Here is a 26265-nt window from a genome sequence, read left to right as displayed (position 1 = left end):
AGTAAAATAAGCTATTATGTGGTTTCCAAAGAGGAGTAGGTAATTAACACAACTGCCCATGCATTTGGAAAAAAGAAAAATTCTCTTGAAGTATTTTCATAAATCTTTTGGCCATTCATGTTTCTAGTTTTGAAATTGCTTACTTATGCTCTTTACCAACTTCACTTTAAAAAAAAAAATTTCAAGACAGGTTTTCCTGTGTAGTTCTGACTGTCCTGAAACTCATTCTGTAGACCAGGCTCGCCTCAAACTCAGAGATCATCCTGCCTCTGCCTCCCGAGTGCTGGGATTAAAGGCCTGTGCCACCACTGCCAACCACCAACTTCACATTTAGTGTGACTGCATTTTCTTATAAATAAATATTCCTTTATGTTGCAATCTTGAATTCCTTATATTTTCACAAATGATGCCAATATTGTCTCAAAGTTTATATGTGTATCATTTAAATGTATTTATAGATTTTGTTTGTGTGTTTGTTGCTTGCTTGAGAAGGGGTCTGTGTTACTCAGGCTGGCCTCCAACTTCTGAGCTGACGTGATCCCCGGCTCCCTGACTCTCAAGTACCCGGGACTTCAGTGGCTTGTGGATTTTTTTTTTTTTAATGTAGAAAGTTGAAAAATTGTTTTTAATGGGGCTGGAGAGGTGGCTCAGAGGTTAGGAGCATATACTACTTTTGCACAGGACCTGAGTTCAGTTCCCAGGGCCATGTCAGGTAGCTCAAACTGTTTATGAATCCAGCTCCAGGATGATCCAATGCCTCTAGCCTCTGTGGAAGACTGAACTCACGTACACCCTCTCCCTCACAACACACATATTAAACAAATCTTAAAAATTAAAATTGTGTTTATTTACTTGTGTGTACATGCATCTGTACCATACCACACAGGAGGAGGTCATAGGACAACTTGAGAGAGTCAGTTCTCTCATTTCATTACCCTAAGCAGGTCCTGGGGATTGAACTCAGGACATCACGTCTGAGGGCTGACCCAGATAATTTTTAAAATGGCATTTATTTTTATATCCACTGACTGTCTTTATTCTGGACCCTGCTTTTACAGGAACTTTGGGTGGGGCGGTAAATGTAGTTCAGTGGTAGAAGCACTTGTCTAACATGTGTGAGGTCCTGGGTTCCATCTCTGTCAGTCTCCTTCACACAGATTCTTGTGTCTGTCCTTTGGTGCTGTTCTGATTTGTTCTTGGAGCCAGGCTGAATTGTTGAGGAGAGGGAAATAGCTACGACGGACTCCAGCCCTCTTCTCTTCTCTTACGGAGAGACAGAAAGTTTTCCTTTATATTTCCTATAATCTTTCTCCCATCAAAATATGTAAAGGTGGAAAGTCTAGTTTCTTAATTGATCAGTATTAAGAGATGTGGCAAAGGGCCTTTTTTCTTAAAAAAAAAAAAAAAAAAAAAGGTGTGGGGAGTGAAGGCCTTACATTTCCCAGAAACTAAGGGATTAAAGGACTATTGAAATCTGGGAGACAGACTGGAGAAAGGGCTCAATAGTTAAGGGCATTTGTGGCTCTTGCATAGGAGCCAAGTTTCTAGTACTCATTTCAGGCAGCTCTCAACTGCTTATGCTCTAGCTCCAGGGGATCAAGGCCAGCCTGGTTTACATTGCAAGTTCTAAGTCAGTCAGAGCTAGCTAGTGAGACCCTGTGCAAAAGTAAATAAATAGGACCAAAAGTCTCTTAGAAATCCACTGAGGTTGGCTTGAGGATCTCTCCCATTCCAAAATCTCACTGCTAGTCAAACATCTAAAGTTTCTGTAAAGAAGAGTCCATCCAGGTATGGTGGTTCTACATATTTTAAACCCCAGCACTTGGGAGGCAGAGAGGCAAGTGGATATCTATGAATTTGAGGCCAGCCTGGTCTACATAGTGAGTTCCAGGGAGTTGGGAGTACATAGTAAGACCCTGTCTCAAGGCTCGGGGGAGGCTTTGCCCTGGAGGAAGTGGGAATGGGGGGTGGGCTGGGGGAAGCGGAGGGGGGAAGGAGGGGGGAGAACAAGGGAATCGGTGGCTGATATGTAGAACTGAATGATATTGGAAAATAAAATAAAAGGAAAAAAAAACCAATAAAACCCCACAACAACAAAAAGAGTCCAATAAAATCTAGGATTCTCAAGGCTTCATCTGAATGTTTAACCAACTCCCCCCCCCCAATACATCTGGCAACTGGAATTCCTGAAGTTGCAGGCTGCACTGCAGGAGGAATCATCTTGTAGTTTTAGAGGGTTGCAAGGCTGAGCAAGCAACAGTCAAACCGTCTTTCCAGTTCATGCTGTTGTTGCTAATGACCTTCCAGGAAGCAGTGATGCCATCTGTTTCTTTACTTTGACCAGTAGACAGCTGTGAGCAAGAGATTCCAAACTTGAAGATGAAAGCCAAATCAACGATGGCCATGCAGAAGAATATCTTCAGCTGACATTGGTTAACAGCACCCACTTGTTCAGCAGCTGTGAGGAGAAGATACCCACAGCAATACCCTTCTAAAGATGTGAATACTAGATACCATACCCAGGACCTTGCCCCAGGCAGCCATTCCAATGAGCAATAAGCCCACTAGTGGAAGTCTCTCTTTTCCCTAGAAGTCCCTCCCAAACATAATTTAAAAATATTTTAGTCAAAATTTATCAATCTCTTTTTATGAAACCATTTTTCATTTACCAGCCTTAAACTTTCTTTTATGGTTCTAAAATTATTTACAAATGATTCTAATACTTTTGTGATTTTTCTCACATATTTCTGTCCTTAACCTAGTTGAACATATTGCTGAAAACACGAAATCTTAATCTAGTATAGCCATTAGTCCCACTACTCTACTTTTTTCTCCACTGGAAATTAGATACTAGATACTAGAACTAGAAATTAGATAGTAGAATTTATATCTATATGTTTTGGTTTACTATTCCTAAGATCTATTATTTCACTAGCACCATACTGTTTTAAATGCTATACTTATCACATTTAAAAATACACATGAGTAGCCAGGCATTGATAGTGCACACCTTTAATCCTAGCACTTAGGAGGCAGAGGCAGGCAGATGTTTATGAGTTCAAGGTTAGCCTGCTCTACAGAGCTAGTTCCAGGATGGCTGGGGCTACACAAAGAAATTGTCTTAAAAAACCAACCAACGAACCAATCAAACAAAAACCTGTGAGTGGAAATGGTGGATATCAACTCCATTCAATCTTCAAATACCAGGAAAAAAGTAAGAACTTGCTGGTTGTAGTACTTCATGTTTCTCTTATCCTAGTACCTATAAGGCTGAAGCCATGAGTTTGAGACCAACTGAGTTTTCCAGGCCGGCTTAGGTTACCTACCAAGATCCCGTCTCAGAAAACTCAGTCAGCCAGCCAAACAAACAACAACAAACCTCCCAAAAATTATTTATTCATGTTAGCCTTAAAATTGGTGCTTTGTTAAACAGCCATGCTTGTTTGAAAGGTTCTGCTTCGTCTACACTTAGACATAATGGTCATTACACAATGGGAAGGATGGATGACAGTAGAAAACACTCTGACTTGGGAAAGCTCCTAGGTTTGAAACCTGACCATGTCATTTGTTAGCTGTGAGCTGCTGGCATGATGATGAAGCTTTAAGAATCCTACTTCAGCCACTGGTAAAGATAGAACAATAATAACATCATGCCTGTTTCCCAGGTCAGTGAAAAGAATTAGATGGGAAAAAAACAGCGACTATTAACAAAGGGGCTAAAAGAAAATGTCAGTTTGCCTTTAGTTCTGGTCTAGGGTTTACTGTGGTACCATTTCTATACACATCACCTCATTTGACTCATAGAAGTCTTGAGTCACCAGTGATTATATGGCTTCTGTAGTATTGAATTATATGATGATTTAATAAGATATGATGATACAATGGATATTAAATGGTGAACTTAAACAACATAGATTTTTTTTTTTTTTACTAAACACAGTATTAAAACTTTTGCGGCATTAAGTATGAAATCATCTTCAATAATGGTTTGAGGCAGCAATATTTTTAAACTTCTGAACCTTTAGCCTCTTAGTAAATAGAATAGGAATATGTGGTGCACAATAAATGCCTAGTCTATAAAACAACCCTCCTTGCAGTATGCACTATGTTTGTGTTCTAAGTTAGCCAGTATCAACCAAGGTAACAGAATTTGATTTCTATTATATTATACATGACTTTTAATTAGAAAATTAATAAGAAGTTGACTTTCTTCTTATTGAGTCAAGGCCCAGACTAAAGCTGATATTAAACTAGTAGTTTACACTTATAATAACTTTAGAGAAAATAAATATGTAAGCCAATATAATTTACCATTGACATTAAAACTCTTCAGAGTCTTTTAGACTTAATTTGAAGCTGGGGAAGTTCCCTAGCCTCTTTTAGTCCGAGCCTCTCATGTGTCAAATAGAAATAGCACTGGTATCCACAAAGAAAACTATTACAAGGGGAAATAATATTAGCCAAGCATTTAGCATGGCAAGTATTCATTAAATTTTTGTTGTTACTAATGGGGAATGGCAATATCAGAGAACCATTTTGGAAAGAAAAATTTAAAACAATTTAAAGAATTAATAAAGTATCAAAGACTAAACTCATGACAAATGTAGTTTTAGTCTAAGCAGACAGGTGATAGTTTTTATTTGTTTGTTTGTTTTAATGCAAATATATGTTTGAGTAGAAAGGGAATATCATTTGAAAAGTATTTGCTTGGTTTGGGGATGTAGCTCAGTGTTAGAGCACTTGCAAAGCACACCATGGTTTTGATTCCCATCATTAAAAATGTGTTTACAGAGATATTACTATACAGTAGTAGTACTAAGGATAATAAAAACAAATTTAAAAACAAATTCTATTACAAATATTCATATATTCATTGACAGATAGGACTAAATCAGAGCTTAGAGGGCAGAGGTTTGGGATGTTAAAAAGTCACAGAGTAAGATGTTATTTTGACTTACATACAAAAACTTTGTACATATATCCCTCTTTCAATGTTTTCAGAAGCTGTCATCTAAACTATTTAGGATATTGAATTTGCTAGCTATTCTTCAAGATTTTACTCCTACATTTAAGCCTCATGTGAGAAGAGAATGGAGCTGAAGTTAAGAGGACTTTCTTCTTGACTTTAAAAATCTCTGGAGAATTTGGCAGAAGCCACACAGTGATGTCTGGGTTATAGTTTTTGGTGGCCAGTAGATTCATGTTCAGCTTAGAAGAGATGTACATGGAGCTATTGAAACGATCTAACTCCACAACACAAAGCATACTTCCTGTTTTTTTTTTTTTTTATTATGTTATCTGCTTTGTGTCTTAAAAGTTAGCAAATTTCTTAGCCATGTAAATATGCAATTCTTTTCTTGGATTAGAGAGAAATACTTACTCATATGGTTTGGAGAGGCTCCCTTTCCTGGTTGTTTTCAGAGTGGGAGGCATTCCACTCTGAAGGTCAGAGAAGTCATGACACATTATGGGTAAGCTCATCTCTCGTTACTTCACAGTGAGTTCAGAAGAGAATGATGCAGACAGCAAAGTAAGCCATGGTCATGATGTTCTGTGGCAAAACATTTGGGTTTCCCTACAGGTGGAATCAGTATGCAGTGAGTCATTAGTCATCACATTTTCTGGAAGAGTCAGAAGAGAAAAAGTTTAGAGTGAAATTGAATACAGACTTATAATTCACTTCTGTCATTCACAAGGGAGGATGATGTTCTGTATTAGGCTTGTTCACCAAAAAGGCTCACAGTAGCCTGGTTCTTATGCTAAATGCCAACTAGAAAAGAATAGAAAGACAACATATGGTTTCTGAAATCTTTATTGAATATTACTTATGCTATGAATGTGTAAAGATGCTTTGTGCAAACATGTCCTTTTTATGATTAAAAAATCTGATGGAGAAGGTCATAGAGATGTGGTAGTGTGTAAGGTGGAGAGCTAAATAGTTAAGGAAAGAGAAAGGGAGACAGAGAAATTATGAGTGATATGAATGACTGGGTTAGGAGGAAAGGAGTAGAAATCTCCTTACCTGGGAAACTGAGTCCCACTTCACTGGTCTGCATAAAGGCAAAAAGATAATTTAACTCACCATGGATTTGATGGAGATTCCCACTCAACAGATTCCCCAGGTGGAGATGGTTCAAAGAGCAGGAATCTGACCGACTGACAAGACCCTGCAAGTGCTATTGTGTGGTCATGTTTCCAAAGACATAAATGGTTTTGATACAAAAATCTACTTCTTTGGAGGCTAAAAAATTCTTTGAATTGAGTGGTGGCTTAATATTCAAGGCTCCCACAATGGAAATGTAGATGTATGTGGCAGGAGAAACAATTCAGGGAATATGTTAATTTGATTTTTATCTGGTTCATTGTTTTGGATCAAAACTTGTTTTCACATCTGAAGGACTAACAGGGAAAACAAGAGGCAACATAAATTTGAAATTAAGGGATTTCATACATTTCTAATAAACATTTCTGAAGATTGTTTTCGAGGTAGGTCAGAGAGTAGGGGGCTTAGACTCAGGTACCTTCAGCCACTGCCTGTTGGAGGACAGCGGTGAGAGCTTGCATTCCAAGATGCCCTGGCTCTTCCATCTTTTCTATGATAATATGATTCCAGCTAATGTAACATTCTTGGGTTTCCTAGTCTGGAAAGAAATGGTCAGCCTGGGAAGTATACCAAACTGTGAGGATGAAGAGGAAGGAATATGGGTGTTGAGAAATCTTTCCATTTCTTTGTGCTATCTAACTAGAAAGTTTGACGCCCCCCCCCCTTTGCAATTATATATAGGATATCAAGGAATTCTTCATGTTCTTTACAGAGTCACTGGTAGGAGGATATAAAAATCCACTTGGAATAGAAATCGGATTAAAAAAAATCAGAAGGCCTTCCCCCCTTCATATTCTTCTCTCTTCTCCTCTCCTTCTCCCTATTCTTCCCAGGAACAGCTATTTTGTTGAAGGTCCCTTGGATCTGTGCTTAGGCTCCTTCCTGCATCTTGGTCCAAGTTGCCAGGTGCATGCCTAATTAACAAGTCTACGTGGCTGGCTTTGGTCTCCTACCCAGTCTTTGCTGGCACACCAGTCAGTGTGGACAGTGTTGGGTGGGGAGCTTTCTTGACTGTTTTTTTGGCTGACGGTTACTCACTGCACATAAGTTCAAAACTCCAAACTCAAAAGCCTTCCAGACACAGCATTTTAAGGATGCCCTGGAGCATCCCTGAAATTAGCAGCAAATACCTATTCTTTTGAGTAGTTAGGGAGCCACCCTTGGTCTTTGAGATATCACTCACCATTCAAAGCAGAAAGGGCTCCAGTGGATAAATTTGACCAAGTAGGATGCAGTCCCAAACTCACACAGCTCTCAGAACATCAGCCCTCAGCTTCTCACGTTTTTCTCTCTCTCACAGCCTTCCTCACTTCTCATCAACCAAGGGTTCAGCCTTCTCCCCTTTCTCCCAATATTTCTGACCAAGGGCTCAGGCCAGAACTCTCAATAGGAATGCTTCCCTGATCTCCAGAGGCCAAACTCTCCTAATTAAAGATGGCCATTGGCCATGAAAATATCTGCAGAAATGAGCCTGTTCTGGCTCTAGGGTTTTAGTCCTTGGGCCACTGTGGGGCAGGGCTAGGTGGGCTTTAGATGGCACCCAGAAAGACCAGGTCTCTGGAGTTTATCCATCAAGAATCTCAAATTCTCTGCTGAGTTTTTCACTCTAGTGAGTGGAATCGACCTCAACTCATGTGATTTTGGGGTGTTGGACCCCAAATACCTTTGAGGTCCAGTGAGCGAGATTGGCACAACCCCTGTGAGCTGGAAGCAAGCTGGCACTTTTGAAGGCTTGCTTAATTTTCCTGTTTGTGGTTTCTTCCTTTAACAGATCTTGAAGTCATCAAAACTCCCCACATGGTGGCTCTCTTGACTAAAGTTGGGCATTGAGCGGTGAATTTTAAACAAGTAGTCTTGGAGATTTTAAAATATTTTTTCCAGATTGAACTCATTTCAGAATTCAAGTGGGAGGCAAAAGTGAGGATTTTAATGGGGTTCACCTTTGACTTGCAAAGAGGCTGAAGTCAGGAAAGTCACTGTAGGCAACAGCTTTGGGCAGGTTTGTTAAGAAAGGCAGTTCTGCTAGATTATCCTGCTTATTCACTGCAGGCTCTTTGTGTGAGGGCTGGGGAAGGTGGTCACCAAATATGTAATACAGGTATGTAGATACTCCGGCAGACAGATATATCATAAGACACAGAGAAATGAAATGTCATCTGTGTAAAGTAGTTTGTTGAAAGTATGCAATATAAAGCTAGAAGGAAACAAAGAGGAAACAGGCAGCTTTGGATCATTGATAGCCAGGAAATAAGGAAAAAGTTTGATTCTTAAAGGAAGAATTAAATCTCAAAAAGTGAGAATAGCATTAAAAATGAGAAACACTATGCCTTTGAAAAAGTATGCAGAACTAACAGCTTATTTAAACACTAGCCCCAAATTACAGTAACAGGAAATACTCCTACTTAATTGTAATTTCCTCTAATTTTTTGTGTGTATAAGATCCAAATTGTTAAAATGTGCACTAATGGTTATTGATGCTTCTATTTCCCTCTGAAAAGGAAGACACTCAACATCTCTTAGTGGACCAGAAATTTATGAATCTTCTGGAACTACTCAGGGGCTCAGAAGTTTCCCAGTAGATGTGGTCTTTCCTTATTTATTTCTTCTTCTCATTTTATTTTTAGTTAAAACTATTAACTATTCCCAGGGAAAGGTTCCTGGTAGCAGCCTTCACCACGAAAACTTGTGCTAGGAGTCCTGCATTCCCAGTCTGTATTTCCCTAAACAGAATTCAACTTATAAGAGAAGTGTAAGACACACATTTCTCACTCTCACAGTCTTAAAATTTCAATTCTTGCAGAAAACACGATGCCATGGTTTCAATTTTTAAAATCAGTAAGAGCCACAAAGAGTGTGAAAGTGTGCAAACAAGGAAAGTAGAGATCCAAATACCAGGACTAACTAAGAAGAAACAGCTCTGCATTGAAATCTAAGGCAGGGATTAAGAAGGTTCTGAGCACTGGGGCATTCATGGACACAGGATGTAAGGGGAGATAGATCTGAACAGCGGTGCGATTTAGACAATGAATTGCCACAGTAAGAGCACCACTGCCAGTCCTTCAGATTTAGAGGCTGTGGTGAAAATTAAGCCAGTGGCAATTTTCAACGTTTGTAGCATCTGCGCCCAATATTGTTCAGCACCCAGAGCCTGGACAGCGCCACAAGCTCTGCTCCAGAGGCAGCCAGCCTTCCCTGTCTCATCAATCTACTCAGAGACAGACTGTCAACACAGCCAGACTCATTAGACATTTACTGAAAATCCTCTAAGACTTCCCTTTAAAATACAAAAAGACTTCCACATTTAATTGCCTATCTGGAACAACATAAGCAAGAAATTAAGAGATTTAAATTAAATTTATTAATGGGAGAGCTTGGTGGTGCTTAATTCTAAAGATCAGAGTTGTCCTCCATGGGGCTTGAGTAAAAAGTAAAAAGAAGCAGAGACACAATAAAAACATGACTTCACCATCCCCTAAATTCCACGAATTCTTCACTTGTCTTTGAGAAATGGGTGAAATTGAAAACCATCAAAATAATTGGACTTCTTAAAAATTGGATTGTGTGAGTGAAAGGTGTTTATGAGAAGCTGATGACTCCGGATCTTATCATCCTGGAGGACAGCACAGAATAGTTAATATGTTCCTTGAGGGACTAGGATGCTGACGTCTTTTACTGATACCGGATCATTACGTGACTGAAAAAAAAAAAAGGAAGTCATATCATGAATAAAAATCGGAGCGCAACAGTGCAACCAAAATACTCTGTACTTGAAGGCAATTGCAGACAGATGTTGACAAAGAGGTGTCTCTTGAAACCACATTTGGATAGCTTTTTTTGTTAACTGCATATATAAATACGAGCAGAAGGCCGGTCACCTCTGTCAGCAGCAGCAGAAGCCGCATCGCATCTTCAGACGCAGCCTGAGACCTCGGAGCAGAAGGTGCCTGCCTCAGACTCTTGCAAGCTGCCGATTGTCTCCCACAGAGGCCGGCAGCCTGGGCTACCCTCTCCTTTTCCATCCTCCTTTCTTCCTTGACTTCCCCTCTTTTTCTTACCCACTAGCTTCTTTCCCCAGGCGGACTTAAGCCCACTCGGCTCCCCTCCCGTTGGCTGCTCGCCTACTCTGTCTTCTACATCTCTCTCCTCGCCCACCTCCTTCAGTGTCACGCTCCCTCCTAGTTCTGTGCGTCTACAAAGTTTTGAGCGGAATTTTAGCCTGGGCAAATAAGTGCCCCCAGCTCCTGCAGCTAATTCCCGTGGCTTCTCTCCAGACACCTGCGCCAGACAGTGAGTGATGCCTCTTGGGTTGTGATTCCAGCCCGGAAACTCGAAGGAGCCCTTTGCCCTCCGTCCTACTTGGCAGCCAACCCTCTCCTAGCCGCGGTAAGACTCTAATAGTAAATGGGGGGTGGGGTGGGGGGATCTCTTACCATACCATACTAACGGATTCATTGACTACTGGCTGCCTCCCTGGGCTGCCAGCTGTATCAGAGTTAGCCTTGTTTAGTTCAAGGTCTGGCTAGTTACTGGGTGCTGAGCACACACATAGCTATTTTTTTTTTTTTTTTCAAACTATATACTAAGGGAGAAGTGGCCAGACGCACCAGCGCGGCTAAGTGGCGTTCAACACAGGGAGCCGCAGCTTTGCTGGCTCCCCCAACTCCCAGGAGTTTCTTGAGGTTAGAAGGTGGAAAGCCAGGGGCGATCTCACTCACTGCGTGCCCTCTTTTCCCTCCTGCGTAGAATGACCATGTGTAGCGGAGCGAGGCTGGCCTTGCTGGTCTACGGGATAATAATGCATAGCAGCGTTTCCTGCTCACCTGCCGCCGCCGGACTCCGTTTCCCTGGGATCAGGTAGGTGCTAGCCTAGGCTGAGCTAGATTTTTCCCTTTGCCAGACACCTCCTCCCGGTCGCCTCCCTGCAGTTCTGGACGCAGGCTGCTAAGCATCGTTTCCTGAGCGTCCAGGGCATTTCTACAGCCTTTGGCTAGGTACCAGGTCCCTAGCTAAGCCGAGGGGTCAGGGAGGCTCTAGTACAGCAAGACTCCCTCCCTCCTCGCCAGTGGAACCCAGGAACCTAGGTAAAGGGAGTGAATTTCAGACCCTTATAGAAACCTTCCCTCCTCCAACTTGTCCGAGGGAGGGGGCGGCTTGCCCCCTCCCTCCGCTTAGCTTCTTTTTTTTTTTTTTTTTTTTTTTTTTTTTTTTTTTTTTTACCTATTCCTCGGATGAGTTGGAGAACTTCAGTTCCCCGAGCAAAGCCCGGGGCTGAGAGTGAAGCTCGCTCCACTTGGCTTTGTTACTGCCTGTTCTGGACTATTGGGGCGGGGTCTCTCGCTCCTCCGCCCTTCCTGTTGTCTCATTCGAATTCTTTTCCACCGGAACAGCTCTCTGTCAAATGAATCCTGTTTCATCTAGAGTTTGAGCCCTAGATGTCTTGGGGGTGGGGGTCTTGGCCAGTCACAGTTAAGGAAAAGCTACTTGAGAGACGGAAAACGCCAGACGGAGACAGCGAGGGAGGGGGAAGAAACGGATGCGAAGGAGAGAAAGCCAGCAGGCTGGAGGGGTTGGGAGGACAACCTAGCCCACTTGAGGATGCAGAAAACCTGGCTTTTGTCTTGGCATCTGTTTCTAATCGTGCGACGCTTCCCGGGTTCCCTACCGCAGCTTCAGAACCCCCCACCAGTATGCGGGACAGTGAAAATGCGTGGGTCTGCGTTACATGGGTGAGGGGTGGCACTCAGGGCAGCCAGGAGCACGCGGCGTTGAGCTGACTCTTGGGGGCCGCGCCCAAGAACCTCTTCCTTAGGGGGCATCTGCCCATTGATGTATTGACAGACAGAAATCCTAGCCTCTTTATCAGGATTCCGGCTTGTGGGAGCCGGGAAGAGCAGGGGGTGGCCAGAAAGATCCTGGTTCGGGGTCTGGGGCCTGGGCTGGGGGCACACTAGGAAGGAAAGCCTGGATGTGGGCGGTGCGGAGGATCTCCCCTGACTCTGGTCTCTCCAGGGAGAGCGTAAAGGCAACAGAGCGGCTCAAGTACAACTGGACCCTGCCTGGAGAATGTTAATTGTCCTTATTGCATCCCGCATATCCCTAAGGGCCAAAAGCCACCTGGCTTTGCATTTTTTTGTCCTCCTCTGCCTGTCCTCTGTCGGGCATGGAGACGATAGGTAAGGAGACTTTGAGATCGCTGGACACCTAAGGAATGTCAGTTCCCAGTGGACCCCTCTCCTTGCGCTCTGTGGTTGAGATGGAATCCAGCCTCCCCGCCATTGCTAACAGAGTAGCAGGAACTCTTTGTTTAATGGGCTCGAAAGCCCTCTTTTTTCACCTCAGGCTATTCTCAAAGTTCCGTGTGCCTAGCACTTTTCCTGGGTGATAGGCACCGGAGCGCTCCGCCGCACCACAGAATGAGCCAAACTAGCTAACTTTAGGGGCATCTATTATTCATGTTCCTAGCAGATTCTCTCCAGCCCAAAATAGAAGCTGGAGGTTCTCTGTGACCTACATCTGCGCGGGGAAGGGCTCCCCTGGGCTGGGCGGCTTGGATGGGGGTGGCTGGTGCCAGAGTTGGCCTCCTGCATTGTACCTACCCATCCATTCCGCTCTGGGTCTCCCCGTCTCGGCTCCTACCATCTCTTAGGATATTCCTCCGTGCGATCTAAATGCTACTCGGGGAAGCACGGGACGCCAGGTGGGGAGAGGGCCGGCCTTTCACTTGGCCAGGTATTAGGGTTTACATGGTTGTTCAGTCCTCTTGCGGGAGATCCTTGATCCGCCGGAGGAGACGTTAGCGAATTTCCTAGCGGAGCAGGAACTGCTGCTGGGTGTAGTTCCCTTTACCTCGTCCTACTAGGATCGTTCTGGAAGAAATCACAATTCTCCATGGGGGGGGGGGCAATAACGAAGAAGGAAAATCAATGGGACCTTCTTGGGACTTGGCAGACTTTTAATGACCCTCCTTCTGACTATCCCGCAGACCAGAAGAGGAGGCTTACGACCGGGACGGAAACCCGCTTCAGGACTTCTACGACTGGGACCCTCCGGGCGTAGCGAGCCCCGCCTCCGCGCTGCGTGACGCCTACGCCCTCTACTATCCAGCCGACAGGAGGTACAACCCGCCCGGGTTCCGCCTACCGCTTGGGCCTGACATGGCGGGAGGGACCCGGCAGCGGCTCTCTAACTAGGACCCTCCCCTATGAAAGTCCTCAAGTCTCCCTTCTATCTGGGTGACTCCATGAAAGCCACAGAAAATTAGCAGACAGATCCCCGTGAACCTGAGGCCGCACCACGAACTGAAAGCTCTGCGGCCTGGGAAGTGTCCGTGAGTGTGCAATTCCGTGGGTGGGGAGCTCTCAGGCCAGCGAGGTCACCCCAGAGGCCAGGACTAAATCCCATCTTAGATTTACTTCCAGGAACTCCCCAAAGTTAACTCCCAGGTCCCGTGTCACTCGTGGTTGCCGGGTCAACCTCCTTGAAAACTCAGCAAATGGGGGCCTTGGCTGTCACTTGAAGGGCCCAGGCAGTGAGTGACCCAGGTCGCATACTTTGTCTCCCCATTAGAGATGTCGCCCATGAAATCCTTAACGAAGCCTACCGCGAAGTCTTGGACCAGCTGTCCGCCAGGAAGTACCTGCAGTCGGTCGTGGCCAGGGGCGTGGGGTAAGAGTTTGTGACAGTGTTAAGCCGCCAGTGATGAGCGCGCTAGGGTGGGTGACCATACTGAGAGCGCGTAGGGAGGGCGGGGCAGCTTATACGTTTTTGCGCTTGCCAGCACGCCTGTGCGCCCGAGGGTGTGTCTGCGTCTTGGCATCTAGGTGGATACTACCAGCCTCGGGCGGAGTTGTAAAAGTTGGGCGTTGAAATTTGTTCTAGAGACCCCGTGAGAGAGAAAGAGGGGTAGGAAAATTGGGGGTTGGATCCTTGTTGGATGAGAACCAAATCAAATCAGATGACCCCCTTCCCAGTCATTGAAAACCCTCGAGGTTCCTGGAAGGGCTTGCCATAATTTTGGGGGAGGAGTATTACGTTTACTATGAAGGCAAACGCAAGGCACCAAGTCCCTAAAATGGATACTTCAAAGAAACGGTTTTTGCTCAGGCCGGACAAACCCAGAGCTAAGGTCTTGCGTGAAGCTTGTGTCAGCAGAAGGCAACATTTAAATAAAGCCCACGGGGAAGCCGATTACATTTTAACCATGAATAATTCATGCGGTGAAAAATATTGCCTACAGCCTGTCACCTTATATCACTATCACGTTTTTCAACTTAACGTAGGCAAAGAGAGAGGTGTGCTCCTGTTTGCCTAGATTTGCAGATTTGATAGCTTGGTAGGAGCCCTCGAGGCCTTTGGGAACCTTTATATGTTGGGTGGTGGAAAGGTACGAGTCCGGACAATTTATCTAGAGGCATGGGTAGTGTAATCTTGAGAAGCAACCTTTGGAGAAAAGCTTAAAGAGCGCGGACTCTCCGGACGCCCCAGGATGCTTCAGAAATTATCTAGAAATATCTAAAAGAGCTAGTGCCAGGAAACTGGGTGGGAAGAAAGGCCCCCGGGGGTCTCCGTCCGTCGCAGAACGCTCGCCAGTTGGGGCGCAGCAGAGGAGCACTGCGTCGGGAAGTTGGGAGTCCTGCGGGCTCCGGCGTTGGGGGGTGGGGCACACTTGTTTCCTTTACACACTAACGTGTCTCCCGCCCCACCCCCTCTCCCCGCCCCCCTCTCCTTGCAGCGAGAACCTAGGCGGCGGCCCAGCGGATGACCCGGCGCCCCTTACCAAACGCCACTCGGACGGCATCTTCACCGATAGCTACAGCCGCTACCGAAAACAGATGGCCGTCAAGAAATACTTGGCGGCCGTGCTAGGGAAAAGGTATAAACAGAGGGTTAAAAACAAAGGACGCCGAATAGCGTACTTGTAGCGATGAGTTGCCAGCTACGGTGTGTATAAAATGAAAAAAAAAATCGTTTTCCAAATTGACTGATCAGTCATTGCTCATGTGTTCTTTCCAAACATGTATTTATGTATGAAGTAAAGCCATTAAATGACTATTTTGATAATGATATTGTTTTTCTTTTTACGAAGCACTAGAGAATGCACAGATATACTTTGTGGACCAATTATTGATATATATTATAAATATATATATTAAGAATATATATATATAAGTATAACAGAGAGCAATTCATAAGCGTGCACAAGGATTGGAAATTCGCCTGAGCTGTTTATGTTTTTATATAAAATGAATAGAAAAAAAATAGACAATCATGGTTTTGAATATTACTCCTATTTTTGTAAACTGGAATTAAAGGATAGTATTTTTATCCACAACAGGCCTGAAGATACCAATAATGGCCATTTGCTACTGTACAAAAAACAATGATGCCCTGCTCCAGGGGAATTCTGAGGTAATGACTGGGGGAGTAGCTGAAGGGCTTTCTTTCCCTGTGAGTCTCTGGGGCAGGCTGCTTGAAGCCCAGCCTAACTAATTCAAGCGGGCATTGTCCCACTGGCTGCGGGCAATTGCAACACTTTCGCTTTCTTTGATTCTACTTTTTTTTTGTGTATTTGTCTCTCCTCAGACTCTCAGCCCAGAAGGAAATTCTAATTAAACAACAGCTCGATCCAAATTGTGCTTCTCCCTAGAATTCACGGTCATTCCTTGGGAGAAGAGTTGAGGAATTGTACAGAGGAGACCGGCTTGGAGAGAAAGCTCTCTTTTCTGTACTTTCTGATTCTCCAGGGAACCCACTATCCCAAAGCTAGGGCAATTGGAACAAAGTAAAAGGAACAGAGGCGGATAGGAAGAGGCAGAGCGTGGGGTGGCAGAGGAGGACCCTGCAGAGGGACTGGTTTTAGAACTACCCCAGGTCTGAGAATCTGGGGGTAAGTCCAGTCCCTTTGCAGGTTCCACTGCCTGACAGATTGGGTGCTGGGTATTGGAAATGAGTGCAAAGTACAATGTGTTTTTCTCCAGTGCTGTCCATTGCTTCTCATTTTGTGAAATGGCCAGGATCCTCCCCTTTGAACCCTACTCTGTAGAAGCCACCCCTGTTCTTTGTGGTTTTTCTGGAGAACCCTTCTTTCTACCCCTACCCTCCTGCATTGTTTAAAAATCGTTTGCCATTTTTTTTTACTCACTTATCTTAAATTTGTGAATGCTACTCATTTTTTGTTGTTGTTTGATGCAAGCAGTTACTGTGAAGTTTAGGAACCCCTGTGTAGCTACCCGAAGTAATTATGCACTAAATATGAACCTTTCCTTTCTTGTTTATTGAGTTTGTAGGTAAGATGTATTTTTCTACATTATGGCTTATTGCTTAGTAAAATTTGTTTCATAAAACCAATCTTTGTCATATTAGAATGTGCAGTGTTCCAATATTGCTCAGTTTGACTAACTGATAAATCATTTAAACCCCATTTTCATATGTATGAGTACTATCTTATATCTCTGGTCAAGAGTGGGGTAAGCAGGGTCCCACACCCCAACCTTGTATCCTGTCTTGGCTAAAGAAAGCATGTCTGTTTCTTGTCACTTTCTTGAACATATATGGAGTAACCTTTATAAACAAAAGAACCTGCACCCAGCAACCAGATCAAGCAGCAACAAACCAGCAAGTCTCCCAAATTTTAGGCACAAATTTTCCAAAAAAAAAAAAAGAAAAAAAAAAAAAGAAAAAAAAAACCAACCCCATTAGTTTGTAAAGTTTAAAGGACTTTTCCTTTTTCCTGTACAGATTTGGTTAGTATGAAGTCAGGCATCTAAGAAAACAGAACTGTATTTGCATTCCCAGGCGGGTGGATGGATGCTGCCCCCGAGATCACATTGCAAACAGAGAGAAAGCAGGCATTCGATTTCAGCCTGTGCCCAGCTACAGGATCAATCTTGATGTCTGCAGTCTCCTCAGGCAATGTGACCCGGGATGCAGTTTGCAGCTTTCGTGCCTTTCTTTGCCTTTTAAATCGCCACGAATCACAGATGGCTATTTAGTGGCCCTACAATGCTGCAACACATCGGCTTGCGTTTTAGTCTTAATTATTTGTTTCTTGGATAATGGGCAGAGTTTTCTGTATTTGTGTCAGCTGTTAGTGGTGAAACAAGGCTCTAGTGAACCTTTTATTTATGAAGTCTAACTTAGTGTTCACGTGGCTAGTGGCAAGCATTTTACAGTGATCACCCAACTTAATCTTTTGTATACTTCTTAGAAATGCCAAGAGCCTTACTAAACTGGAGCAGATTTATGATATAGTGATAATATAGGTAGATGTTAGTCTTGAAGCTCTTATTTTGTGTGCAACTGATTATACAAACATATTAACCAAGCATTATTACACACATAATATCTATAATTAGGACTTTGATAACTGTTATATAAAGTGTGTAAAATTTGTATGAATAAATTTTTATAAACAATTCACTTTGGTCTAATGTTTGGAGAAAAAAACCACATTCAGGAAATAATCATTTTAAAATCTTTTAAAGTACTATATTTCTTTTTTAAAGTACTATATTTCTTTAGCAGCCATAAGATTTTTTTCATGTCTGGAATATATATCAACCTAACCATTCATGCACTTTGTAAATTGTACTCTAACATCTGTTTGATGGGGTACTGGACTCAACAAAAACTTTAAAGTAGCTGCTCAGATGGAGAAGCCTAAAAAAACACTAAGCCCATAAGCAGATAAGAATGTTAGAGCATTTGTAAGCTACATAGTTAGATCAATTTCTGTCTGCTGGTGTAGACATATATGGCTTAGTATTCAGAAAGTTACCAGGCAGTGGTGGCATATCATACTGCAGTGTTAGGTACACTTGCAAAGTAACTATTTAACTTGTAAAAAAAGTACCTGTATACTAGCTATATATTGATGAAATTTTGTATAAAAATGATTTAAACAATCAGTTTTGGAACTGTAGAATGTGTTTAGAGATACACAAAGTTATCATCACTACAATGTCTTCAGTAAAAGGATCAAGGACATGATTAATCAAAGAGTTAACAAGAGTTTTAAAAGAAAATGTACTTTGAAGCCTAAGAAAAATACATAAGGTTATTTGTGGATAATAATGCTATTAGTGCAAATTAGTAATATTTAAAGGAAAGCCTTCATATGAAAATCCCATACATTTCCCAGTGTATTTTTGGTGTTCTTGTCTATTTCTGGGTTAAAAAATACTTTGAGAATCAATAACAGTGGTTCATATCATTTAATGTAAAAATGCCATATTTTCATCCTAAAATTAGTAGTCTCAATTAATAAATCAATAAGCATGTCACAATAGTATTTAAAGACTAGTAAGACTTCAAAAATTATTCTTAGAGCATAGCTCAGTATTCTTGAACCATAGATGAAGAATCCCAAATCTAAAATTAGATATATGTAGAAAATAAGAAAAGAATGCTAGTTTATGTCAGATTTTATTAGCTAAGGATAATTTTTCCCTTCATTTGTAATTTTCCTCTTCCTATGTTATAATGTAGTAAATGAAAAAAATAGAGGAAGACAATTTATTTGGTTGAGGACTAATGCAATGACTTGTCAAAGAAATAAAGATAAGTCCCAGATTTGGCTGACATCAAGTGAAGTTCAGATATGTAATTTCACTTGGTGTATTTTTATATGGGATAAATTAAATGACAGGTATTATTGTGAAGACTTAAGATAGCTGCATTTTCAAGGGTCTAAAATATGTGCTTTACTGCTGTAAACATATAGATTCAATATAATTCATATTAAACACCTGGAATGGGCAGGCGTGCTGGTCAAAGAGCCTGACTGACATCTAGTTGTGCTTTTTGTAACATATCATTTGGGGTCTTCTTAGAGGTGTAAATTCTAGGGTTACATCAGAACTAATGAGCCTGCATTTTAAATAAAAATGTTACATTGATGGGCGTTAAGTTTGAGACTACTTAGATTTAGAATTTGATGACATATATAGATAGGCACATATATATTCAAGTTATTTTTCATATTAAATAATCATCAGGTTATGCTACTTGCATACAGTAATCAATTAAAAAAGTTAGCCACCCCCAACCAAGAATGGGCATTAGGCTCTTGGACAAGTGCAATATTTCCTTTAAGGCCACTAGTTATTATTATTTCACATGAGTATTCTGGTTGCCTGCCACCCTCCCACCCCCAACACACACACTTACAAGTAGTTCCTGAAGGAGAGTGATTTTCTAAATAGAGTCCTAGAACCTTCAATCTCATGGTTAGAAGATCAGTGCTATATAAGCGAGCCTGTGTAGTAGCTAGCTGGCACTAATTATGGGGACCAAGAAGTCAACTTCCAGTTGGTTTACATCTCAGTTTGGTTTTAACAGTTTTAAACCTCTGAACAAGATGATTTCACCTGGAAGTGTCACTATGGCCTCAATGCACCCTTTACATTAGTACAGCATCAGAAACCATGATCAAGCTAGCTGTCTTTTCTTCTAGTGCCATTACCAAAGAAGAAGCATGCACATTCTCCTTGCTGTGGCCCTTGCCCCTACACTGGATCCCTACATCAACTTGTAGTCTGTCATCTGGACTTTAATAATTCTTCAATCAAACAGTTTTAGCTCTTTTGTATCCTGTCCTTCAAATGAGCTGTTACTCAAGTTCAAGGTTCTTCCAGTTACTTTTCTGTGACTCTTTTTTGACTCCTTTTCACGTGAGAATTTTTTTCATAATAACAGCATATGGGTATAAAAATAACTGTATACATCAAATACTTACCAAATAACATACCATATATCTATTTTAGAGTAATTTCATTATTTATAATAGATGAAAAGCAAATTTTGCATACTAATGAGCTGGATGTACTTATTTTTCATAAATTATTGAATCTTGACTGAATATTTGATACTGCAGAATATATTCAGCCTTTATTAGAATTAATTGATAATTTATAGTCATTAATACTCAGAATGCTGCTTGCATGAATACATATTATAAAGTGTCAGAAGTATATTTAGGGTAATTTTAGATATTTCTGGAAATTAAGCTCTAATATTGAACCAAAATTTATTTACTGATTCTTTTTTTTTAAAGATTTATTTATTTATTATGTATACAGCATGTATGACTGCAGGCCAGAAGAGGGCACCAGATCTCATTACAGATGGTTGTGAGCCACCATGTGGTTGCTGGGAATCTTAACCTCTGAGCCATCTCTCCAGCCCTATTTACTGATTCTTTTTTTTTTTTTTAATTTTTATTTATTTATTTATTTATTTCCATCACAGGCAATTTATTTTGTTCTATTCATTCACAGTTAATACAGAAAATACTTGGAAACATTTCCATATAATGTTTGACACAGAAATCATCAAATAGAAGTATACAATGTTGATTCTTTTAAAGTGAAACTCAAGTCAATAATTAAACCAACAATTTAAAAAATCAAGCTCAATATAGTCCAAAGACTAATTGGATATCTGTTGAGGAATGAGTAGGAAATACTAAAATTCTTTGTTTCCATAATTAAACCATTATGCTTGTATAAAAACATAAAACTTTTTATGTGTAGTAACAGCACTGAGTTCAAAACATAAAATGGTCTTGAGTCTGAGATGAGATGTTTCACCAGTATTTATTGGCATTGTATTGTGTTACAGTACATACAGTACAAAGTGTAAATGTCGTGTGTTCAGAACAAAGGTTGTCATGAACTCATGTGAGACACTTCTGATTCATTATGCATTTGAGTTTGAATTGCTTTTTTCTTGTAAGTAATTCAAGGCTCACATTTTCACACTAAAGCAGATTCCCCCAGTGCCACAAGATAGTAATACTTTACCTGCCTAGAATAAAGGAAAAGAAGTATCTTGAGATTCAAACAGGGAACTAGACTGTCCTCAAATTGGTAGTTAGCATAATAGTTATCTATGACTTGCTTGTTAACTAGAATGTAGTTTTTAAAACATGATTTGGTAGATAGGAAAATGAAGATTATAGAACAATATATATTTCCTTTATATTTTTTTCTACTAACGGTTTAGTATTCTAGCAGGTGACACTATCTGGTTTAAGTTATCTCCTCACTGAGTGTTACAGAACTCTAACTCAGGGAGTGGTATTCTGTGTGCAGCAGAAAGATAACAGCCCATCTCTGTGCCTGATTCCTTTTTTGCTTAAATACCCCTAATCTTTCTTGAGCCCTCCTTGTTACTTAGCTTCTTTGGGTGTATGGATTGTAGTATGGCTGTCCTTTACATTAAGGCTTATAGGTGGAGTACATACCGTATTGGTTTTTCTGTGATCACATGTTCTTAATCCGTCCATCTGTTGATGGGCGTACCAGTGAATGAGTGTGTCTGTGTCTTGGCTGATGTGTATGATGCTACAATGAGCATGGTGTTTTAGTAACAATAATGTTACACCCTTTCAGAAACAGATTTCAAGTATCAAATTAACATACTCAAGCATTTTTAATGATTTTGAAAAGCATCCTTTCTTGAAATGTCCACTTTGGTACCTGATAATGTGAGCAGCAAGTCAAACATTTCAGAGAACCAAACACATTCTAGGAGCATCTGAAATGATCCAGGGTCCTATGCTGGATGCTCTGTGAGAGACAACTGTGCATGTGGCTGCTTCACTAGTATGGATAGGTTTGTATTTCATCAGCAGAGTGAATAAAGCTATCACTGTAGAGAAGATGTTTTGTTATTGAGTAAGTACTTGCCAGTATGGCCTCAGCCTCTCTAGGCAAAGGTCTGGGCAGTCAGCTGCAGGGGCTCTATTATATGAGAGGGGTTGAGTTATAGTGTGTGAGAAATGCTTCTAACATCACCACTGGGTTCTGGGTTCATTCTGGAATTTGTTTCCTTATTTGCCTCAGACTCAGTTGTACTTTAGTTCTCATTCTTGAATAGAGAATTTTGGGAGTCTTCACTTTGCTTCAGGGAAAAAGGGGGAAATTCAGGTTTCAATAGATTCAGGAGCCAAGAGTTTAGAGTAATATGCACATGGAAAGAGAAAGCCAGAGACCCAGCTAAGGTGTTAGTAGCCTGAGTGATCTATTTCCTTTTACTTTCCAATATCAATAATATATTTTATGTAATCTAATGTATCTAAAACATTACTGTTTTAATGTGTATTCAACATAAATTATTCTTTATTTTTAAAATTATTTATTTTATTTTTAATTATGTATGTCTTTGTGTGTGGGGTGTGCATGTGAATGCAGGCATTCATGGCATCAGATGTGGGTGCTGGAAATCAAACTCACTCGGGTACTCTTCAAGGGCAGAATGCACTCTTTTTTTTTTTTTTTTTTTTTTTTTTTTCCGAGACAGGGTTTCTCTGTGTAGCTTTGTGCCTTTCCTGGGACTCGCTTTGTAGACCAGGCTGGCCTCGAACTCACAGAGATCCGCCTGCCTCTGCCTCCTCAGTGCTGGGATTAAAGGCGTGCGCCGCCGCCGCCGCCGCCGCCGCCGCCGCCGCCGCCGCCGCCGCCGCCGCCGCCGCTGCCGCCGCCGCCGCCGCCGCCGCCACCACCACCACCGGCCAGAATGCACACTTAACTGCTGAAACACTTATCCTGCCTCATTAAAAAAATACAGAGTATTTATTTTTTAAAAACACTTTAGGATATATTGTACAAAACTGGGCTTTATTGTGACACTTTCATATGGGCATATAAGGAACTTTTCTCATAATCCCTCCTTATCCTCTCTTACTCTCTCTTCTTTTCATCTCAGTCCTCTTCTGTAATCATCTCTCCTGTACTTTCAGGTCTTTCTTTCCTCCTTGAGTCCACAAAGGAGAGAAACATGATACTCCTGGCTTGCTTTGCTTAAGACAGCAATGTGCAGTTCTCTCCACTAGATAAAATAGCTTACAAAGACGACCGCCCCCCCCCCCATGATTTCATTCTTGATGGCTGAATAGGACTCAACTTTTCTTTTTTCAATGATTTGCTGCTGGGTACCTATGCTGATTGTGTAGCTTGGGTTGTGCATAGTTTTGTAATAAGCACAGGCATGCAGGAAGCTGTGTGGTGTTGACTTTGATTCTTTCAGGCTCGCATCCAGGAGTACTGTGACTGGGTAAAGCAGCAGCTCCGAGTTTAGGGTTTGAGGGACCTCCAGTCTGGTTTCTCTATTAGCAGCAGTAATTTGTTTTCCCACCAGCAGCGGACAGAGATTGCCTTTCCCCACATCTTTGCCAGCATTTGCCCTTTGTCTTCTTTTCTAACTTTTTTTTTTGTACATAAATGCATGTTGCTTTGTGAGTTTGGATAGTCCCTATTTTTCCAAGACAACGGGATGCATCGTAAAATTATTTGAGAGCCTGACAGGATCTGGGAATGACTTTCCTTTCATCCCTCACAGCTTGTGTTCTCTGTTGTGTTGTGGGAGTAGATGACTAAGAGCAGGTTTTCAACTTCCACCCACCCCCAAACCATGCCTCATATTTGGAGCCTGGTGATTGGCTATTTTATTTATTGTTATTATTATTATTATCATATCTTAAATATCTCCTACTCTTTGAACTAAAATATTCACGGAAGCTTGAGTGGAGGGTATGATGTACACAGAGCAATTTGTGCTAACTCTTAGCTAGGCTGGAAGAGTAGCTCATTGGCAAAGCACGTATACAACGCAGTCAAAGTGTCCTGCTCTATCCGCAGGACTGTGTAGAACGTGGAAACAGATACCAGGAAGAGCAGCGGATAGCATTGGACCAGAAACAGAAATGAAGTGAAAAACAGGTGTCAGCTATGCCCTCCACATTTCTAACAGTAGGAATGATGGGGGCAGAAATGATATAAACCAAAATGTTTTAGAAGATGTCAAAGAAACAGGGGAAAAAAAACAAATTCAGAGAATAACTGAGAAAATAGCAAAAGGAAGGAGTATTCAAAAAGTAAATAGGAGGCTAGAGAGGCGGCTCAGCTCTCAAGAGTACGTATTGTTCTTACAAAGAACTTGAGTTCCATTCTCTGTGCCCGTATTGGGATATTCAAAACTGCCAGTTTCAGGGGATCCAACTCCCTCTTCTGATTCTCTAGGTACCTGTATTCATGGGTGCACATACTGCCCTCCCATACCCCCTGTCGTGGGACACAGATACACTTAATTAAAAATAAAGTAAAGCTTGCATTTAAAAAAGGGGGAGAAGGTGAAAAGAAATAAAATAGGAAAAAACGTGTACTTAGAGCAAAGTCTCTAAAATATTGTAAATTGACCTCTCGTGTGTGTGTGTGTGTGTGTCTGTGTGTGTGTGTGTGTGTGTGTGTGTATGTGTGTGTTTGTGTGTCTGTGTGTAGGTCCAAGAACAAGTGGCCAGAATCAGTTCTCTCCTTCCACCATGTGGGGCCCAGGGATTGACCTCAGGGTATCAGACTTTATAGTAAGCACCTATACCTGCTGACCATCTATCTGGCCCTTCTTTCTTCTTTTGTCTGTTACTAGTCATTGGTGGGAGCGATTTGATTCCAGACTGTTTGGAATGGTGTTCAATCTCTCTGCTCACTAACCCAAGGCAGCATGGAGCCAAAGTCTTCCCTTGACTAGCGTTTACCCTGGACAGATTTGCTGTGGTACTCTAAGACTGAGTTCTACTATGTGTTTGCATCTCAGGTTCCCCTTTGAAGCCCGCATGGAGGGGAGGGCAACAAGCTGTAGTAGGTAGAGGGGATGCAAGTTTCCCATTTTTTTTTTAACTATTTAAAATTTTCTGAGGTTTAGTCCTACATACAATCCCATGTGCCTTTTCAGTCTCCAGATCCTCTTTAACTACTTGCCTGGCTCATGATTCTTAAAGGAAAGCAACTTCTGCCCCGTTTTAAATCACTTATCCTATCCCACCACATATATTTTTCTATGAGCTTGTTTCTGGGGTTTTCCTTCTAGGTCACACTGAGTAACAAAGTAGATGCTGAACCAGAGAGAGCATGACACTATTTTCTATGAGTTTAAAAAAAAAAAGAAAGAAAGAAAAGAAAAGGAAACAGCCAGCTTGGGCTCAGCTTTCCTAAGATGGTTCCTCTCATTATAGTACCAGGCTTTCCTGCTGAAGAACACTGAGTACTTTCTCAGTGCCACACGCTCTGCAGCTCCCTGATCAGCTAACTTAAGTTTGTTTCTCTGCTCTGCATCTGTTCTTGTGCCAATTTCCCCCTGGTGTCTCTCTCCCACTTTCTCTTTCTGTTTCTTCTCCCCCGCCCATACCCACCCCCTCTGCCACAGCCTTGGGTCTCATCGGCAGTTCCTTCTCTCCCTCTGTTCCAATACCTGGAGTCTCTGATTCTTCCCAAGTCTGTATGTGCCCAACATTACACTGCAGTATGTTCTTTCATTGCTTGTCCATAAGTAGCTGCTTTCTGTCCATCGGCATTCTCAACCACAAGAAGCTGGGAGGAGCTGCTTGCATCAAATCCTGTCTTTACTTCCATGGTCAAGTTTTCTACCAAGGTTCAAGTATTTTCGGCTTTCATAGTTTGGGTGTTTTTGCTTATCCAATTTAGGAGCTGATGAATGAGGATAATACTTACCTTTAGAAGAACAGACCCAATGTATACAGCATCAGCAAATGTCCTTAGGCTTTTGTGTCCATAGCTGCCTTACCAATATGTAAATATATTGTGAATGCCTTGCTTCTTGTGTGTGAGATAAATGTCTTTTTTGTTTTAAGCTTCTGTGACTCTCCCAATCGTCTGTCGTAATGAGAAGCGACTGCTCTCACCTTATTTTAAGCTTGTGAACTTCCATGGATCTTTCTTCTCCAATGGTACTGTTTAGAGAGGGTCAGGACAGGGTTCTGTGTGGGAATACTCAACATAAACCACCAGAGACATGTTGGGGAGGCATGTGGAGGATATGTTGAGTGTCAGTTAGATGGGATTTTTAAGTATTAGTGATAATTGGCGATCACGTTGTGTGGTCTTCCAGGAGCTAGGAAGCCAGTGTTTTATGTTTCTGTTTCTCTGAGTATTGCACCCAGGTTATGGTATTGGTCTTGACATCTTCAAGTGAATGTGGTAAAATTGGAAAGGGACCACAGATGAGCAATGGAGTTGATGAAAGGCACAGAAACAAAAGATTCTCAGTTTTGGCTTTGTCAGAAGAGCTGGGGCTGCTTTAGTGGGGGAAGTTGAAGGGGGTTTTTACTGGGCTTTAAAATACTAAATAATTATTTAAGGGGTGCAGAT

At 41.8% G+C, this 26265-nt stretch overlaps 1 protein-coding gene and 1 pseudogene across 3 annotated transcripts; one reads left to right on the top strand and one right to left on the bottom strand.

Moving 5' to 3' along the window:
• Positions 1-1625: 1625 nt before the first annotated feature.
• LOC119088929 lies at positions 1626-10122 on the bottom strand (annotated as a pseudogene).
• Positions 9362-16763, top strand: Adcyap1 (adenylate cyclase activating polypeptide 1). Of its 3 annotated transcripts, XM_028874089.2 has the most exons (6): positions 9362-10043; positions 10375-10486; positions 10847-10957; positions 13086-13217; positions 13670-13768; positions 14835-16763. In XM_028874089.2, exons 3-6 carry the CDS (start codon positions 10848-10850, stop codon positions 15022-15024), a joined length of 531 nt encoding a protein of 176 aa, XP_028729922.1. In that variant the 5' UTR covers positions 9362-10043; positions 10375-10486; position 10847; the 3' UTR covers positions 15025-16763. The 3 variants fall into 3 exon arrangements, with proteins under 3 accessions (XP_028729922.1, XP_028729919.1, XP_028729924.1); XM_028874086.2 differs by having other exon boundaries at positions 9362-10486; XM_028874091.2 differs by lacking the exons at positions 9362-10043; positions 10375-10486; positions 10847-10957 and adding an exon at positions 11378-12800.
• Positions 16764-26265: the final 9502 nt, after the last annotated feature.

The sequence above is a fragment of the Peromyscus leucopus genome, chromosome 13, assembly GCF_004664715.2.
Source record: "Peromyscus leucopus breed LL Stock chromosome 13, UCI_PerLeu_2.1, whole genome shotgun sequence".
Lineage (NCBI taxonomy): Eukaryota > Metazoa > Chordata > Mammalia > Rodentia > Cricetidae > Peromyscus > Peromyscus leucopus.
The sequence above is the reverse complement of the archived record's forward strand: the minus strand, read 5'-3'. Positions and strand labels throughout refer to the sequence as shown.

Coding starts and splice junctions, on each gene's coding strand:
- Adcyap1 (XM_028874089.2), top strand. CDS start 10,848: ATGACCATGTGTAGCGGAGCGAGGCTGGCCTTGCTGGTCTACGGGATA. Junction 13,218..13,669: donor TACTATCCAGCCGACAGGAG/GTACAACCCGCC, acceptor TCTCCCCATTAG/AGATGTCGCCCATGAAATCC. Junction 13,769..14,834: donor GTCGTGGCCAGGGGCGTGGG/GTAAGAGTTTGT, acceptor CTCTCCTTGCAG/CGAGAACCTAGGCGGCGGCC.